Source organism: Aaosphaeria arxii, assembly GCF_010015735.1.
Source record: "Aaosphaeria arxii CBS 175.79 unplaced genomic scaffold BU24scaffold_2, whole genome shotgun sequence".
NCBI lineage: Eukaryota > Fungi > Ascomycota > Dothideomycetes > Pleosporales > Aaosphaeria > Aaosphaeria arxii.
The window spans coordinates 3,999,070-4,015,788 of record NW_022983475.1 but is presented as its reverse complement, the minus strand read 5'-3'; the positions used below and the strand labels follow the sequence as shown (position 1 = coordinate 4,015,788).

The 16,719-nt window shown below is 52.8% G+C and overlaps 7 protein-coding genes across 7 annotated transcripts; 2 read left to right on the top strand and 5 right to left on the bottom strand.

Moving 5' to 3' along the window:
- Positions 1-1,744: 1,744 nt before the first annotated feature.
- On the bottom strand, positions 1,745-5,047 carry BU24DRAFT_129893 (uncharacterized protein). The gene is made up of 5 exons (XM_033521007.1): positions 4,556-5,047; positions 4,307-4,406; positions 3,230-4,250; positions 3,059-3,176; positions 1,745-3,009 (listed from the first exon to the last, which is right to left on the bottom strand). The coding sequence occupies exons 1-5, from the start codon at positions 4,822-4,824 to the stop codon at positions 1,830-1,832; spliced, it is 2,688 nt and encodes an 895-aa protein (XP_033388277.1). The 5' UTR covers positions 4,825-5,047; the 3' UTR covers positions 1,745-1,829.
- A 471-nt stretch (positions 5,048-5,518) lies between these two features.
- Positions 5,519-6,952, bottom strand: BU24DRAFT_129882 (cysteine proteinase). Its single transcript, XM_033521006.1, has 3 exons — positions 6,715-6,952; positions 6,180-6,607; positions 5,519-6,075 (listed from the first exon to the last, which is right to left on the bottom strand). The coding sequence occupies exons 1-3, from the start codon at positions 6,800-6,802 to the stop codon at positions 5,734-5,736; spliced, it is 858 nt and encodes a 285-aa protein (XP_033388276.1). The 5' UTR covers positions 6,803-6,952; the 3' UTR covers positions 5,519-5,733.
- Positions 6,953-8,773: 1,821 nt separating this feature from the next.
- Positions 8,774-10,579, top strand: BU24DRAFT_387105 (FAD dependent oxidoreductase; the record flags this gene model as incomplete). The annotated part of the gene is made up of 3 exons (XM_033524953.1): positions 8,774-8,961; positions 9,435-9,780; positions 9,869-10,579. The coding sequence occupies exons 1-3, from the start codon at positions 8,933-8,935 to the stop codon at positions 10,577-10,579; spliced, it is 1,086 nt and encodes a 361-aa protein (XP_033388275.1). The 5' UTR covers positions 8,774-8,932.
- BU24DRAFT_419536 (C-8 sterol isomerase) lies at positions 10,579-11,739 on the bottom strand. Its single transcript, XM_033527242.1, has 3 exons — positions 11,296-11,739; positions 10,983-11,225; positions 10,579-10,883 (listed from the first exon to the last, which is right to left on the bottom strand). Exons 1-3 carry the CDS (start codon positions 11,600-11,602, stop codon positions 10,789-10,791), a joined length of 645 nt encoding a protein of 214 aa, XP_033388274.1. The 5' UTR covers positions 11,603-11,739; the 3' UTR covers positions 10,579-10,788.
- A 300-nt stretch (positions 11,740-12,039) lies between these two features.
- On the bottom strand, positions 12,040-12,776 carry BU24DRAFT_419535 (uncharacterized protein). The gene is made up of 2 exons (XM_033527241.1): positions 12,354-12,776; positions 12,040-12,291 (listed from the first exon to the last, which is right to left on the bottom strand). Exons 1-2 carry the CDS (start codon positions 12,628-12,630, stop codon positions 12,122-12,124), a joined length of 447 nt encoding a protein of 148 aa, XP_033388273.1. The 5' UTR covers positions 12,631-12,776; the 3' UTR covers positions 12,040-12,121.
- A 362-nt stretch (positions 12,777-13,138) lies between these two features.
- Positions 13,139-13,559, top strand: BU24DRAFT_459553 (uncharacterized protein; the record flags this gene model as incomplete). Its single annotated transcript, XM_033531739.1, has 3 exons — positions 13,139-13,228; positions 13,271-13,408; positions 13,509-13,559. 3 exons carry the CDS (start codon positions 13,139-13,141, stop codon positions 13,557-13,559), a joined length of 279 nt encoding a protein of 92 aa, XP_033388272.1.
- A 757-nt stretch (positions 13,560-14,316) lies between these two features.
- On the bottom strand, positions 14,317-16,050 carry BU24DRAFT_129783 (uncharacterized protein). The gene is made up of 3 exons (XM_033521004.1): positions 15,787-16,050; positions 14,724-15,584; positions 14,317-14,582 (listed from the first exon to the last, which is right to left on the bottom strand). The coding sequence occupies exons 1-3, from the start codon at positions 15,944-15,946 to the stop codon at positions 14,440-14,442; spliced, it is 1,164 nt and encodes a 387-aa protein (XP_033388271.1). The 5' UTR covers positions 15,947-16,050; the 3' UTR covers positions 14,317-14,439.
- Positions 16,051-16,719: the final 669 nt, after the last annotated feature.

Sequence of the window (16,719 nt, the reverse complement as noted above, 5' to 3'; positions counted from 1 at the left end):
ATAGGTACTTACAGTCGTAGAACGCGGTTCGATCAATACTGTTTCATCGGACTTCCGAAGCGCACGCACACCTTGCCCCCCCGCCGTATGCCTACCGCCACATGGAATGATTGACAGCATGTGTTCGGCTGGCTCGAAAGATGTGTGGGTTGAGAGGCTAGATCTGCGATGGCATGACTACTGGGTGGTGCCGTAGGATGTGAAACGGTATCGTCGTCGTCGTTGTTGTCGCGTTGGAGGGGAAAGTCCGATGGCGATGGCTGTTGGTTGCGGCTACATGTGCCTCTATGTGTGTTATAATGAACTGATGTATTGAACGGATAGCGTAGAACGAAATAGAGCAGAGCATGTTTCGCAACGATTGTACGTATGGACATATGCGATGTATCAACGAATGTGGTAGGTCGAGTCAATTAACCAATCAGCAAATTACACCAAGGGACATTTAATGTTTTCTAAGTTCCCGCCCTCAGCACGGTGATGGAAATAGCCTCAATCCGTCATTATTGTTACTTTCAGGTTTTCCTTTCTTAAGTATGTAAATCTTGTAGTCTTCTTAACAAAGAGGAAGTAAAGAACAGGAAACCGGTAGTCGTCTACGTACATACACCTCTGTAGTAACAGACGCACGCCGTATTAAACCCACATCCCATTCACATACCTTCACCGTCCATCAACCCATCTACCCATTTCCCCCGGGCCGAGCACGCTCAAAGTCTAGGCAGAATCCATCCTACGCAGCACGCCTTAACTTCCACAGAGAACGATAGACACTGCGGCCTGTATGTACAGTACCTTGTAGGACAAGCGCGTCACGCGACCCCGGGAAGCACGGTTCGAACGGCTCGTCTATCATGTCGCTATCTCTTGTCCACTTTCGAGTTTTTCTTGAGAGGATTGCTGGGCTTGATGGCGAGATAGCGTGATAGCGAGGTATCTGTATGTCTGGAGATGTGTCTATTCATGTCTACCGACGGATATACTGGTTGATTATCCGTACTATAGGTACGCTTGATAGATATGTTTCTGGCTACGCGGACGACTTCATGGACTTGGCAACGTACTGCACTGTACAGCACGACATCGAGATAATAATTCCATAGTTATCTATCTGGTATCTGTAAATTACAATTTTTCTGCCTTCTACTCCGTCCGCTTGTATTAAAATCTTCCCCTCTATATACTATGTAATCTTTCTTCATACCCAACCTGCGAGGTATCTCCCAACCTATCCCAAAAACCAAGAAAGGTTGATATCTCCCCCGGTCACCACCACCCCTCCTGTTCGGCACCGCGGTTCCGAGCCTCGACCATGAACCACGGAAAACAAGATATAACATCTTCACCCGCCGGGGTGTCTTTGAACCGAACCGAGTGATACCTTGGTATCTGTATTATATCTACATAGGTCGTAGGTTCACGACCATGCCAGCATCCCACGGCTGGGTTTTTTTTATATAACCCTGGTGTAAGTATAGCAAGGGTGTTTGTGGTAGGGTTGGACGGATGGGTACTGTGGGGTGTTGTTCTTGGCCTACGTAGCACCGTTCGTCGAGTCTTTTCTGGTGTTTCGTTTCGGTCGTGAGGATTTGGATATGGTGGTGTTGTTTGGGTACCAATTCCATGGATGAGTTGTGGCTGGTGACTCGTCGTAGGCATTGCGCGATGCAATGCCACTGTACAACATCGATCAGAACGCTGCTACGTCCTCGTCCGGCATGTCTGAATCGTATCGCATCCAATCCACCCCGGTCCAACGTAGACTTTTGGTTGCTGTGCTTGATATGTGACAATATGCCAAGCATCGTGACATCCATCACCACCGCCCTTCACACATCGAACCCCGACAACGACGCCGGAGCATCGCCCCCAAAACTCTGGCTCGTCCACGTAGTCCACGGCGGCGAGTCACCCATCGGAACGCAGTGACCCTGCCCCATCGTCGCCATAACACCCCTCATCCCTCTCTCCTGCCCTGCCGTTCCCTTCGCTGCTGCTGCCGCCGCCGTCCCCGCAGGCTGATCCCTCATCTTCAACCCGCACTTCCTGAGCTCCCAGTCCAGTTCCTGGGGAATCCCCACCGCCGCCTCCATCCAATTGACCAGCTCGCTCCTAACCGGCGGGGCCCGCGGTCCGCCCTGCGGAATCAATTCCAGCGCGGTGCCGAAGGGGTACTGGATAAGACGAAGCAGGTCGCGGGCTGCTTTGTGCAGCCTTGTGTCGCCGTCCGGGATCGAGAAGAGGTAGTCGACGACCTCGTCCTCGTTGTTGTTTTCCCCCGGGTCGGCGTTCAACTGTCCGGCATTCACGGCCGCGGTGATGACCTCCATGTACCTCTTCACGATGTCGCGCATGCGCGCCGCCACGCTGTCGACTTCCGCGCAGAATGCGAGGACGTTGACGCAGATGTTGGCGAGGGTGAGGTCGGCGATCCAGGTCGACGAGTGGTAGCCGGTTAGGATCTTCTGGACGGCTGCGTGCAGGATGATGATGCCGGACGTGTAGGACGAGTAGATGCACATCCAGCAGAACTGGCCGATGTAGGTTTCCTGCGCCATGAGGGCCAGCATGCGGGCGGCCATTTTGGCCGCCATGAGGCCTTCGCGGACGCCGGTGCGCGTGCTGTGGCGCGCGGGGGAGGAGCAGGAGGTTGGGTTCGCCATGGAGCGGCGGTGGAGGAGCTGCATGGCGGAGAGGAAGAAGAGGTGAAAGTAGAAGGTGCCTTTTCGGACGGGGGTTGAGTCTTGTTTGGAGATGAGGCGCTTCATGGTCATCCATTCCGGGAGGCGTTCGTTGAGGTCGTGGAGTTCGAGGCGGTAGCTGTCGATTACGCTGTCGTCGACGATGCCGTCGTCGGGGATGGCGCGGATGATGCGCGCTTTGATGATGGTAACTTTGGCGAGTTCTTGTTGGATTATGTCTTCTTCTGTGGCGTCTTGCTCCATCATCATGAGAAGTGTGCTCGGGCTTAGTTGGCCGGATGTATATCCAAGAGATGCTGCGAGCCAACTGCACACATGTCAGTGTCTAGAATCATCTCGACCGTCGGCCTACTTACCCGTTGAACGTGAGCAGTGTCCTCCACGTCCTCCTGTAGTCCAAAAGTTCATCAGCACCCATGGTTTCATGGTTCTTGTCGTTGAGCCCGTGAAGCTGTGCCAAACCCAGTCCAAGTTCTATCTCAAGTCAGCAATCGTGAAAGATCCCAATAAGAGAATGAGTGTCTTACCAACATACGCCATCGCAACCCTCGCCTTGACGTAGATATTATACAACGTCAACAATGCGCAGACCTTCATGGCCCGCAGCGGATTCGCCTCGACGGCACTATCTAGCATCTGCTTCGCAATGGAGTAGAAGTAGTGTGCCATCTTCTCCGGCGGCGCATGTTCCTCGTCCGCTATCCGCAGATACAGCAGACCGATAGCTGCCATCCCGCTGATCTCCGCGAGCCGCGCTTTAGCTTCCAGCCCGGTGCTATTCCGCAGCAAATCCACAAAGGGCGAGTCCAGAGGCATAGGCCCGTCGTCTCGACTCAACGCAGACCGGAAGAGCGACTCCTGCTGGTCCTTAGGCACGATGTAGAAGAGCAGCCCGGTGGACGAGAAAAACATGTCCACCGCACGCCTGATAGTCGTGACGGTCACATTGCGGCTCATGAACTGTGCGTCTGCGAGCTCGACGTCTGGGGTTTCTGTTTGGGAATTGCTCAACTCGTCTGCTTCCTTTCCGTATCCACTGACACGATCACGGGGGCTCGAGGACGTACTGAGGAGGGTCGAATACGGGGAATCGATTCGCTGTTGCTTTTGCTGGTTTCCGAGCCAGGTTTCCACCGATGATGAGTCGAGGACGTCGCAGGTCTTGACGTACTTCAAGAAGTCCTGCGCCTGCTCGCTCCCCGAGTCTCGCTGGAGACACCAGAATGTTTCTAGGAGAGACGCGTTGTCGAGTTGCGGCTTGAAGACTTGCTGTGCTGGGTGAGTGGAATCGAAGGGTACCGCTGTTTGCGGTTGTATCTCTTCGCTCGATATCTGCTGTAATTGATCTTGCGGCGGTCGACTTTGCAGACACTGAAGATTCGACAATTTACCCGCGAACTCTACCGCACTTGGAGCGTCCGAGCTATTCGGACTCGTCACACTCGCATCACCACTGGCGTCGACGACCGTCACCGGGCTGCTGGCGATTTGCTGCGACGTCGATGTCTGATTGCTCTCCTTTTGCCGTTTCCTCGGGACCGCGCCAATCTGATAGGATGGTTAGCTACAATCCTCATGTTCTCGCCAACCAGACGCATACATACTCTCTCAAGCAGCTCCTCAATCTGCAATCGATCGTCCTCCGCCACCCGCCCTCTGAGATCCCGCATGAGTCTGAGCATATGTTCATTCTGATCCGCCACCCTAAAACACTCCAATTAGCTCAACCCAACAAAAATTCAACTTCTTCCCCCCCTTTCCCCTCCTCTCCTCTCCTCTCCCTTCTTTTTTCTCAAGGATAATCGAGGACAAAATAAATAATAAAGAAAAAGGGGTCGGGTCCAAGAACTAACGATCTAATCCTCTCCTTCCGCGCCTGCGGATACACACACGGCTTCCCGCCCGCCGCGCACCGCTGACACCTGACTTCCCCCGAGCACTTCATCTTCAGCTGCCTGCAGCCCAGACACGCGCGCGCGGCCCGGGGTTTCTCGACGGCCGCTGCTGCATTGTTGTCGCTGGGTCGTCTTCGGTTGTTGAGTCGGGGGATCGGGACTTTGCACTGTGCAGTAGCTGTAGTGGTGGTAGCATCACGCGGTTGTTGCGAGGACGGCGATGCCATTGCAAGGGGATCGAGATACAGAGCAGCAGACGCTGTGGGATATACGACACTGTATCTGCTGCTGCTCCTGCCCGCGAGTAGTACTACTACAGGCCATTATTGTTTTCGGGGTTGTGGAGATGGGGAGGGAGTTGTGGAGTTGTGAGGTGGGCTAGGCGCTAACGTCATTTTTGGCTTTCATACGCAATCCGCACTTTCTTGCGAATTTCGATACCGACTGAGCGGTGAATACGTGAGAAAATGGGCGGCCTTGTTTGAGTTTAGTAGTTATCTATTATGTGCGTGATTAGTTTTGGAGGGGGTGCATGGGGGAAATATGGAGGATTACGTGGAAATGTTTCTGGTATGGTGTTTTGAGGGTGTGGGTGTACTGGAGGTTTTTGGATACAATACGTGAGGGTCCACTGGAGGGTCCCCACAGTGGTAGAGTCGTTGCGTGACGAACGGATGCGAGTGTATGGGCGGATGGCGACTTCCATTGGCTCCAGGGGTATGAGGACTTCCTATATACAGACATGCCGACCAGGAATTGGTTGTGGAAATACCACTAGGTTCGCTTTTCTTATTTTATAGGCATGAGCCAACCTAAGAACAGAAATATGTTTACACTTCAGAATCTGGGGCTTTCTCACTCGCACATCAAGGACATCAGTCAATTGGAAATTCTCAGAAAGAGGAAAGGATGAATTTCTAGATTCATTCACATCAAAACAGAAGATCAGAAGATCCAAAGACACCAACGCCATGCCAAATCCAGGCGCAGGCCCAAGCGCTTTGGTGCCTGCCATGTTGGCTATGCAAAGTATGCCATGCTCGTATGCTATGCAGTATGCAATCGGGGATTCAAAACGGAAGAAAACAGAAAGTACGCCAATAGTAATGCAATCAATGGGTATCATGACGACCGTCTCATGTCTTGAGGCAACGAAGCTTGAGGACCAGCTTGGGCCTCGGGACGGGATCGAGTGCGGGCTCGGGTTCAGGTGTTCCAAGCTCGTCGGTGTTGCTTTGTGAGAGTTGCGGGCCGTTGGATTCGTCGGATGAGCTCTCGCTGCACGTCGGTGTCGAATCGGAATCGAAGAGAGGATGAGGGGAGCGTCGCTTGGAAGCTCGCATGATCGAACTGTCGACATCGTCACGCTCGACGCTGGAGCGTTTCCTCGAGGGCGAGGGTAGTATGTTTGTGGAAACGAGGGGGAGGCCGGTGTGGGGGCCGGTGATGTTGCGGACGGAGGAGTAGTGTTCCCATTTCTGTCGATCGTTAGCCGAGGACACATTGGACCAAAGGATGGGGGTTAGTGTTAGGGAGATGATTAGGAAGAAGACAGCAAGGTCGTGTCATCTGGAATACTTACGTGGTAGGCAATGTTGAGTATGGGCCGGTCATCGACGGCGCCGCTGGCTCCGTCGAGGACGTAGTAGATGCGTGGTGAGAAGGTGTAGTGGAAGTCGGCTTGCCAGAGGCGGACGTGCACGTTCAAGGCAGATGCAAAAGCCGAAACCTCCATGTTATCCGCCCACTCGCCGGGCTGGCCCATTTTATCAAGATGTATGTCGAATTGCTTCTGGAGTTCCTCCTCTGTGTGGTGGCTGAGGTCCATGAGGGGTGCCGGTGCAACGGTGGTTTTGCGTTTAGGATTCCGACGAACGGGCTGCACGATCATGTATTGGCGATAAAAGTCGGACTCGAGACGCATATGAGCAATGGTCGCGTCCCGGAGCGTTTTGTGTTCTTCCTGATGACCATAGAGTTGGTCTGACAGGGCGTTGAAGAGGCAGTTGCCTGGCACGGGTCAACATGAGAAAGAGGAACACGGACGGGGACGTGGACGGGGACAGGAACAATGGGATCAGACAATGAATGAGTGGTAAATTAGGAAAATCACGTACCATCACCTCGAATCTGGCCGGCATATAAACCATTGGCGTCGAGGATTGGGAATTCAGCAACGTTGGTGGGTTGCTTGCGTGGGGCCATTTGGACAGTTGTTGCAAGCAAGGTCGCGAGAGGACGGGAGAGATCGGTGTGTATAGCGAGAGAGGAAAAGGGTAATGAAGGGTGTCGGGGTCATGGAGGTCAGAGAATGGACGGGGGCTGGTTTATTTTTTAATCGAGGAGGTGAAGTAAGAGGGGCAGTGGCCGGCGAGGACACTGTTATTGTAGAATAAGAAGTAGAAAAGGGTTTATTGTAGTATTGTTGTTGTTGTTGTTGTTGTTGTTGTTGTGTTTCTTTGGTGGTGAAGGTGAATGTTGATGATGATGGTGAATGTGAGAGTGAATGGATGGGAATAGTAATAATCAAGCCTCGCGTCAGAGGGAGACAGATTCACAGCCCTCTGAAAGGAGGCTAGCGCGCCAAGTCTCCGAACGAGCCAATCGTGCCCCTGAGAATGGTCTCCCTGAGGAAAACGAATTGGTGGTAGAAATGGTCGTTGAACAAACACGCAGCCCCTCGATACTCGTCGATATTGCGGAGACAAAGGGACGCGTTTGTAAAACGAAGCTGGAACGTGGAGAAGGAGAAGAGGCGTCTGGTGGCAGCTAACACTTGATAAATGATTATTTAGCTCCGATAAAAGGGTGGTTAGTGGAGTAAAGCTCTGGCAAGCTCAGAAAATTTCGACGACTGGCACCACCGCAGAAGCACCCGCACTGCACGGGAATCCGCACCTCGGCCACACAGAGAACAGGCGATGATGTCAACCACGGACCAGCTCCGTAGACCGCCGAACCGCGCCCAGGCGAGTCCGTCTTTTTTCTTTTACCCTTCGTTCGCTTTCCTTTCGGTAGTCTACACCAAAGAAACAATTGCGGGGAGCTTCAAAACGAGGACAGGCTGTCGTCTTTGCGGTTGCCTAGGAGGAGGTACGGCTGCTTGCGTGAGTGCCTCTCTGTGGGAGGTTATTCAGGTGGAAGCCTGGAGTGAGAGTAAGAGTAAGAGTAATATAAGCAAGTAAGAGAGGAAGTAAAGTGGGTGAGTAAGTGCAGCACGGGATGGGATAGCTACCTAAGTTAGTGGGACGAGGATGGATGCAGTAGATATCATGTTTATTGCTTGCTTGCTTGCTTGCTTGCTTGCTTGCTTGCTTGCTTGCTATGTATGGAGGGGTAGCATGTGAGCTGGTCAGGCTGTACTCTCTCTTTCACCTGCTTGATGATGATGGGATGAATGGTGATGGATGTAAACACGCACCCAACACGCCCAACACACACATACACACCGCATACCACATAATGCATACCGCCTGCTGCACACCGCAACCCCGCACAGCTTGGTCTAAATCCGCTACTCATACCTAACGATAATGAACAAAGGTAAAGTCCTGTTTAATGCATGCAATTAGGACGAGCAGAGTAAAGCAGGTAACTATTCCTCGGTTTCTGTGTAGTCGCGCGCAGTCTCGTGCCAGTCTACCCGACATGGGAAAGATGATCGAGGTGTCAAAGGATGGTCGACTTTCGCAGAGGCCAATCAGCTTCATCCGGTCCATCACCGCCTGACACCACCCGGCACATTACATTTACTGTGTACATTCACACAATATACTGATGTTTGTATGGAGTACATAGACACACAGCTACATAATGTAAGAACAACCTGTGTTTACAAGTAACTACAGACTTGACCATTGTATTCCTGTCGGCTATCTTTCCCACTAATCATACCACTTGCTATTCCATCACCACCACCACCATCGTCATCACCATATCGATTCACCATTCACTGACTTCGACTACCAGCCGATCCATCGGACTCTGTCAATTTCATAATATAAACAACAAAGGCATAAAAAAGCCATCAAATAGCTCCAAACTCACTAACAAGCGATACTCTCTTCCATTCCCGTGCCTGCATGCTCTTCGGGGCTTTTTCAACATGTTGGTGGTGGCACCCCCACACCTCCCTCTCCCCCCCCCCCGGTAGAATCAACCCCACCAAACCACCAACGACGTAACTACCTCCCTCGTATGTAGGGAACCAACCTCATACACATCCACCTACCATACCTACCTAGGTACACACAAGCACTCAACCACATACTCGAGCTACCAACCTGAGTATCCACACGTCAACTCATCAATTGCACTCGTATTGACAGCCCAGTCATGGCGGTCACCAACGTAACAATCGTAGGGTAAGCGTTCATCTAATTCCATCATCACCCATCTACTGCGCCCCAAACATAACATATCCCCCCCGGCAAGGCTATATCAACCATTGTTCCCATGCCTGTTTATTTTGGGATCTCACCCGCAGAGCCTCGTCTATCTTGGGGCGGAATTTCGTTTTCGTCTGGTTGGTGATACGATGTGAGATTGACTGAGTAGGATGTATGGGGTGATGAATTGAATGTAGAGACTGAGGAGAGGTGAGGGAGAGTCATGTGAATTGACTTATATGCTATTTCATTACTCGAGCGTATATTTCCCCATACTTTGTATCCATTGCTGTCTCACATGATTCTGATCCTTCCATCAAGCCCTCAAAAATGAAAAGAAGAGAAGAGGAAAGATATGATGGCAACTCAATTTCCAATTCCCCTACCCCATAACAAACATATCTCCCAAACACCCCATACCACCACCACCCATCTAACCAACCCCCTAGAGCCGGCGTCGTAGGCCTCACCACCGCCTTCATCCTCTCCCACCGCCGGGACCTCTCCATAACCCTCATCGCCAAACACATGCCAGGCGACTACGACATCGAGTACGCCTCTCCCTGGGCCGGCGCCAACTACTGGCCCGTCGGCGCCCCGGGGACGCTCCTCCAGCGTCTCGAGAAGGCGACCTGGGCCGACCTCGACAGGATATGCAGGGAGCATCCCGAGGCCGGGATACACTACCAGGACAGCCGGATCTACGGGCGGGAAAAGGACGCGGATTCCACGACGGGGAAGTGGATGGACGAGCTGGGGAGACGGGATCCGTGGTTTGCTGGTGTGCTTCCTAACGTGAGTCGTCGTTGTTCTCTTTCCCTTGCGTTCCTTCGTTCTCCTTCCTCTGTTGCAATCATTTCAAGAAATGCTAATATGTAATCAGTTCCGCGTCCTCGAGCCCAGCGAAGTCCCCAAAGGCTACGACTGGGGCACGACCTTCACCTCCGTGTGCATCAACACGCCCGTCTACCTCTCCTGGCTGCTCGGCCAAGCCGTGAAAAACGGCGTCGTCGTCAAGCGCGGCGTGCTCACCCACATCTCCGACGCCGCGCAGCTCCACCACTCAGGCGCTTCCGACATCACGATCAACTGCACGGGGCTCCTCGCCGCCAAACTCGGCGGCGTCATGGACGCGAACGTGTTCCCGGGGCGCGGGCAGGTCACACTGGTTCGCAACGAGCCAGACGCGATGGTGACGACGAGCGGGACGGACGACGGCGGCTCGGAGGCCGCGTACGTGATGCAGCGGGCTGTCGGCGGGGGTACCATCCTCGGCGGATGCATGCAGCACGGGGAGTGGGAGTCGCAGCCGGATCTCAACCTCGCGGCGCGCATCATGCAGCGCGCGGTGGATCTGGTGCCCTCGCTTGTGCCGAAGACGGGGAAGGTCACGGAGCTGTCGGTTATTAGGCATGGGGTGGGGTTGAGGCCGATGAGGAAGGGGGGCGTGAGGGTGGAGAGGGAGAGGATTGACGGGGGGTGGGTGCTGCATGCGTATGGGCATGCGGGTTATGGGTATCAGAGTTCGTTTGGGACGGCGAGGGAGGTGGAGAGGCTTCTGGAGGGGGTGCTGGGGGAGAAGGCGAGGTTGTAGGGGGTGATTTGTGGGATTGTGTATTATGTATATATGTACGTGTGTACGTGTGCATGTATCTATGGGTCTATGGGTGTCAGATGGATGTCTTTTGAAAGCATTCTATCCCGACTTTTGCACTCCCTCGGATTGGGAACCATTGGAAGTGACCTGTTTTTTGACACCTAACGACGCTTTTTTCTTCCCTTCTCTCTCCAAGACTCACTGAATCACAACTTCCCCTTAAGAAGCTGCGAAATCATCTCTCGACCCGTGATAACCGTCGTCCTCCACAACGTCGGGAAGTCGAAAGTACTCGAGAAAGCTATTTCCACATCAGCATTCAAACTCCAACACAAAACTCCTCGGGGGAAAACTCATTCTCTCTCTCTCCCGAAAGAGGAAATTGAAGGGTTACACTTACTATCAGCATACCCAAAGAACAGCATCGGCGGGATCCAGCCCCTCGCGTACTCGAGCGCAAAGCACGCGCTCTCCATCTTGTACTGCTTGACGTCGCCGCGGCGCAGGTGGTGCACGGAGCCCTGGGGGTACCTCTCCGGCTCGAATTGCCCCGGCACGAAGGCCAATTGCTCTCCCGAAAGGATGTGGAAGTAGTCGTCGGCGGTGTGGCGGCCGGAGTGGCCTTCTGTTCCTACTGCCGTTCCTGCATGTCGCATGTTAGAAAGGATTCCTGTAGACTGGGATGGGGTGGGGAGGGGAGGGAGAGGGATTACCGAAGATGATGAGATACTCGGTGATGGAGGCGTGGATGATGTACATAGCGCCCATTGCGCCGCCTGCGTTGTTGAACACCCATTCCTCGTCGAGATTCACATGGTGTGGAACTTTGGTGTTGAGCTCGTCGACGATGTAGCGTACGATTTGCGCGGTGTCGTTGCCGTGGGCGGCGATGGCGCGCTGGGACAAATCGTGCAGATGCGAGGGCTCGAAGACGTAGAATTTCTCGAGGTGTCCGTCGAGGATGTAGAAGAGGGAGGAGAGGAGTCCTAGGACGATGCCGAGGAAGGCGAGGACTTTCATGTTTGCGGCGATGGGGGAGGAAGAAGGGGGGGAGGAGGTGGGAGGGAGCGGAAGGGGATTGAAACGAATGGATTGAAAAGAGTGTCGATATTAGAAGGAAATATCAATTGGAAGTTGATGCGCGCAAAGTCGTTGTGGTGAATTGAGGGTGAAGGGTAGTTTATTATAATGAAAGTCGGAAGTGGTTAGGCTGCAACGATTGGTTGGTCGGAATGGAAGCATTCCGGTAGCCATAAAGTCGGATCATAAAAATGGTGATTGTCGTAGTCCGGACGGCCGACGCACTTTGGAAGTTCCGAATCTCCTGAAGGGAAATGTCCGAACCTCAATTTATTAAAATCAGATGGTCGTAATTGGTCGCTTAGTTCAATTGCAAGTAAATTGCGAAGTACATTTGAATTAGTGAACGTTGATTGGCCATCAATTGGTGAAATTCAACGCAGACTATGTTCATGCTTTTCGTTCATAATTCGTGAAGACCGTAATGATACATGCACACTACTCACTCATCTCATCTCCTTACTTTGCTCCCCTCATGTTAAGCAAATCCTCCTGGCCCATTTCCTCCTCGCCAGGAGCAGCCTCGACACCGTGCCCTTCATGAGCCATCTGATCGAACATGTTACGCTGCTTAGCATGTTTAACATATTGCGCATGTCCCTTGGCTCTAGGATCGTAATTGGCGTCATCTATTTCCTCCCAATTAGCTACATCCAACTCCCATAACATGAACATCACGACAATCTCGTACCGAGGTTCTTCTTCTCGATGCTGCTTGGCAATTGGTCTCCCATTGCGGTGGTAACCTCGCCAGTCATACCGCGGTCCGCAAGACCTCGTGGAATGTCAAAGGCATTGTCGGCCGCGTGTGCTGGGTTCGCGTGGGCGAAGGCATCGGACGGGTCTACCTGGTCCGGGCGCGGTTTGGATGGAATGAGACGTTGGACGCCTGCGTCGCCTGGAATTGAGGTTCCATCTTTGGCCATGTCTTCGAGACGGCCGCCGGTGTGAGGGTCGGTCGGTGCCATGGTGAAATAATTGATGGGTTAAATTGCGAGAAATATTGTAATTATGGCTGTGTTGAGACTTTCAAGATTTCGAGGATGTCAATTGAGTAACGAGATATGGAACATGAAAGAGCCCAGAAGCTTGCTGTTTTGTACACGGACTAGAGTTAGCCATGGCTTTTTGAATCACACTCTTGCGTCACAATGATATCTTTGTTGTTCGTCATCAAAATCATCAACATCATCATCATCATCATCGAATGTGAGTAATGCACCAGATAGTCAATGATGATATCGAGATCCACCAATTTAGACTACCAGTGCACGGTCCACTATCCTAAACAGGACTGGCAGGCCAAGTCAGGTGAATTGCGGGGCAACTTTTGACGCGCTTCTCCAGGCCAGGGTCTGGGGCAGGCAAGCAACAAGTACGAGGGTAAACACCATCGACATTCGTGAACAACAACAACCACGCAACAACAATTTCTACCTTCACACCTCATACAACTTACATACACACGCAACTATTATGGAGGCGCCGCAACCCACCCCACAAGACGTAAAGCGCAAAGCCGCCCGCGAAGTCATCGACATCCTCCACGAAATCGCGACGCTCCTGGTACGCAACCCGCCCCCAAGGCCAAAAAAATAAATCACACAGCGCCGCGACGCGCAAACTCCCGAGAAACAGCTGCTGACAAGCCGGATCACCGCACTGCAGAACACACACCTCGACCGTCAGCAATTGTCGTACTGCGTCTCGCTGATAGAGAACGGTGCCAATCCTGAAGCTCTCGCGGTATGATACTCCCTCCTCCTCCCCACCCCTTGTTCGCGCGCGCTTGGTGCTAGGGGAAGATCGGAACTGACTGTCGGCACTGTGTTGCCTGGGGATGCAGAAAGTGATACGGCAGCTCCGCGAGGAATACCCCGTCGAAGATAGCGAGTAGCGAGTGACATTGGAGAGAAGGGAACATGGGATGGATAACGACATGCAGCGCGCGTCGTTGCTCTTCCACCCCACCCCATCCGTTCCCAAAGCGGAAAAGGAAACTTATCGCATGGCCTGTTACTACAGCAGGCAGATGGAAGGAGAAATGGGCGAAGCAAGGCAACCGTGAATTCATTTCGTATTTGCCGGATTCACATGAAGTGCATGCAGGCGGCTGACACAGGCAGCGCGCCTGGTGTTACCCATCAAATCGTATCAGTAATTACGCATCTGGTACTCGCACAAGACTGTGGATGATTGCGGAGGATGTGGATGAGGTATGTGGATGAACGGCCTTGCTTGGCATGATATGTTATCGCGGGTGAATTGGAGGGTGGATGCGGGGTATTTTCTTTCGAGCTGGGATTCCCTAACTCGTAAGAGCCGCTCTCGGTCTCTCTCTATCGTCTATGGTTGGCCTTGTTCTTCCTACTCTTTGTGCACGCGGGCATGCCTGCATACACCACATGCACGGTTATCAGCTTGGTCGCCCATGACGCGATAAGGTGTGCTTCGAGACCTGGCACCTGGGGCGTCTTGGAGAGGATGAGATATGAGATATGAGATGTGGGAAGTGCGAAGAGGAGAATTCATGGATTGTTGGTGCACGACGAGCCCAGGTTGGCGGAATCGCAAATCCCCAGGAATAGCATCAGTAGATTAAACATTTCATCACAGATGAGCAAGAAACCAAAAAAGAGAGCGAATTTGAGAAAGAATTGATATTGTTCATTTCTTTTGTGTTTTCTGTCTTGAGGGTTGGAAACGTCATGCAACCAAAGGAATTCGGCCGTGTATCACACATTTCTAAACCTTCCCCCTCTAACCTCTCTAAGCATCTATCTGCTGCCCCAAGTAGGCGACGACCTGCGCTGTCTGAAGTTGCCCTTCTCATCCGCAACCTTCTCGAGAGCCTTGGAGGCCCTCTCGTCGCGTCGGTCCAAGAATCCGTTGTAGAAAGCAGGGAGAACGCGTTGAGCATCTGGACAGATTCCACGTTAGCACACGTCCATAGAAATCCAACGTTCCAAAGAAAACAACCACATCCCCTCCAATGCTTCCTCCAGCATCGTGACATCTCCCCCTCTCACAGAGAAAAAAAAAGAAGAAGAGAACAACTTACTAGCATGCCTCCTATCAAACACAATCCCATCCGCGCCCCTCTCGCCCGCAACCGCCACCGCCTCCTCCAACAACCCCTCGCCCACTCCCTTCCCCCTATACTTCAGCTTGACCGTCCACGCCCTCACGACCGCCTTGCCCCTCCTCCTGCGGCCCCCTCCCCTCTTCTTCCCCGCCTCATTGCTGTCCTCCCAGCCCAGCACCAACGCGCCGATAATCTCCCCTCCCCACTTCACCACCAACATGCGGTCCTCGCCCAGCCACTCCCAATTGACGTCCTCCGCGAGCGTGAGGTACCCGCCGACAGCCATGCGGACGGCCGCGAGACACGCCATGGTGAGGCCGCCGACGGTGGTGAGCAGGATGAGCGGGTCGGCGCCACGGGTCTTGAGGAAGTATTGGGTTAGGATTGCGAGGGTGAGGACGTAGGCGGCGAGGTTGAAGGGGTGGGCGAGGAGCATGCGGGACGCGAGTTGCCGCTGCTGGGCGACGGAGTCGGCGATCAGGCGGAGGCCGGAGATCTTCTCGTCGTCTGTGGTCGCGGTGTAGGTGGTGAGTTCGGGGAGGTCGTCGGACGGGGGTTTCGAGGTGGGTGGGGAGGTTGCGTCGTCGGTGAGGGACATGCTGGATGGTGGGAGGGTGGAGGACAGGGAGGATGAGGAGGATGCTGAGGCGGGTGGGGATGGGTACGGGTTTGAGGCTGCGATTGTCTCGTGGTGGTGAGGCTGGAAGGCGAGGGGTGAGGGTGGTGGCAGTGGGAGTTGGGTGTTTCCTGCGCCGGTGCGGAAGTTGTTGGGTGTGAGGAGTGGTGATGGGAGGTCTGGGTCTATTCGGAGGTTTGCGCTCAGCGATGTGAGGAAGGCTGGATGGAGGGTCAGTTATGATGCATGTAAATAGGAAATGAAAGTAGTTTTGTGGTTTGGAATTTCTTGTAAAAATTGGTTATGGTTGTGGTGGATGGTTTGCGGACTTTGAAATTCTAGATGCTCCAAATCCGCAACCAGCAACCCGCACATAACCATTATAGAAGAACATAAGGAAACATTTTCGAGTCTTGATCTTACCAGCACTTGTTCGAAAGCCGGGAATGGTCGGAATGAGTTTCTCGGTATTGTAGTGATTTATGACGACGTTCTCAGCGCCAGCCTGGGAGACCTGGAATCTAGGAGGGAGGGAGGGAGCACTCGGGACTCTAAGATGGGTGGGAGGAAGTTGGCGTGGCATCGTGAAGAGGAAAAACACACGGAACGCTAACACATATATACGGCGAGTAGTGGCAGTAGTGGTGGCAGTAGTCGTAGAATTCGGTAAGATTCAGAACACAGGAAATAAAAATAAAAACCGAGGCTTAAAAAAATCCAATAGTGTGTGCGGGTATAATAATTAGAGGTGGGAATGGGAGATGTAGTAGTGTGAAGAAAAAAAAGTGCCCATCAAGAGACATCAAAACGACAAGGTTGGCGACGAGGGAGGGCAAAACGTGCTCTAAGTAGTGGATAGCAGGCCAAGGAATCAGGATGATCAGGATCAGGATCAGATCTAGAAGTAGAAAGACAAGCAACGGGCGGGACATGCGGTGATCGTATTGGGTGAATGGCTCGACTGGCACTTATGGTGTTGGTGCTGGTGCTGGTGTAGATCCATCCATCCATCGACCCAAACAGAGACAAGTATACGGTAAAGACGAGAGAGAGAGGGAAAAAGCCACAACAATGGCCAGAACCCAGACCAGGCATTGAAATGTGAATGGGGCACTTGGGAAGCCTTAACGAGTAATAGTACAAGTCAGGTTAACTAGGTTAACAGTTTAACTAACGGTAGGGTCCAGGGTTCTGTAACTGTTTCCCCCCCAGAAACTGCTTGTCCATTCATCCATTGGACGGATCATTCACCTTTCTCGCTCTGGTACTGGCTGGTAGCTGGAGAGCATGCACATATCCATCATGTTCATCAGTATCATGATTAGTGCAGCAAAGATAAGCGTCACTCATGTTGCG

Coding starts and splice junctions, on each gene's coding strand:
- BU24DRAFT_129893 (XM_033521007.1), bottom strand. CDS start 4,824: ATGGCATCGCCGTCCTCGCAACAACCGCGTGATGCTACCACCACTACA. Junction 4,407..4,555: donor CGGAAGGAGAGGATTAGATC/GTTAGTTCTTGG, acceptor GGAGTGTTTTAG/GGTGGCGGATCAGAATGAAC. Junction 4,251..4,306: donor TTGAGGAGCTGCTTGAGAGA/GTATGTATGCGT, acceptor CCATCCTATCAG/ATTGGCGCGGTCCCGAGGAA.
- BU24DRAFT_129882 (XM_033521006.1), bottom strand. CDS start 6,802: ATGGCCCCACGCAAGCAACCCACCAACGTTGCTGAATTCCCAATCCTC. Junction 6,608..6,714: donor CGGCCAGATTCGAGGTGATG/GTACGTGATTTT, acceptor GACCCGTGCCAG/GCAACTGCCTCTTCAACGCC. Junction 6,076..6,179: donor TACTCAACATTGCCTACCAC/GTAAGTATTCCA, acceptor AACGATCGACAG/AAATGGGAACACTACTCCTC.
- BU24DRAFT_419536 (XM_033527242.1), bottom strand. CDS start 11,602: ATGAAAGTCCTCGCCTTCCTCGGCATCGTCCTAGGACTCCTCTCCTCC. Junction 11,226..11,295: donor CGAGTATCTCATCATCTTCG/GTAATCCCTCTC, acceptor TGCGACATGCAG/GAACGGCAGTAGGAACAGAA. Junction 10,884..10,982: donor GTTCTTTGGGTATGCTGATA/GTAAGTGTAACC, acceptor ATGTGGAAATAG/CTTTCTCGAGTACTTTCGAC.
- BU24DRAFT_419535 (XM_033527241.1), bottom strand. CDS start 12,630: ATGGCACCGACCGACCCTCACACCGGCGGCCGTCTCGAAGACATGGCC. Junction 12,292..12,353: donor CATCGAGAAGAAGAACCTCG/GTACGAGATTGT, acceptor GGGAGGAAATAG/ATGACGCCAATTACGATCCT.
- BU24DRAFT_129783 (XM_033521004.1), bottom strand. CDS start 15,946: ATGCCACGCCAACTTCCTCCCACCCATCTTAGAGTCCCGAGTGCTCCC. Junction 15,585..15,786: donor CGGCTTTCGAACAAGTGCTG/GTAAGATCAAGA, acceptor CCCTCCATCCAG/CCTTCCTCACATCGCTGAGC. Junction 14,583..14,723: donor GTTTGATAGGAGGCATGCTA/GTAAGTTGTTCT, acceptor GAATCTGTCCAG/ATGCTCAACGCGTTCTCCCT.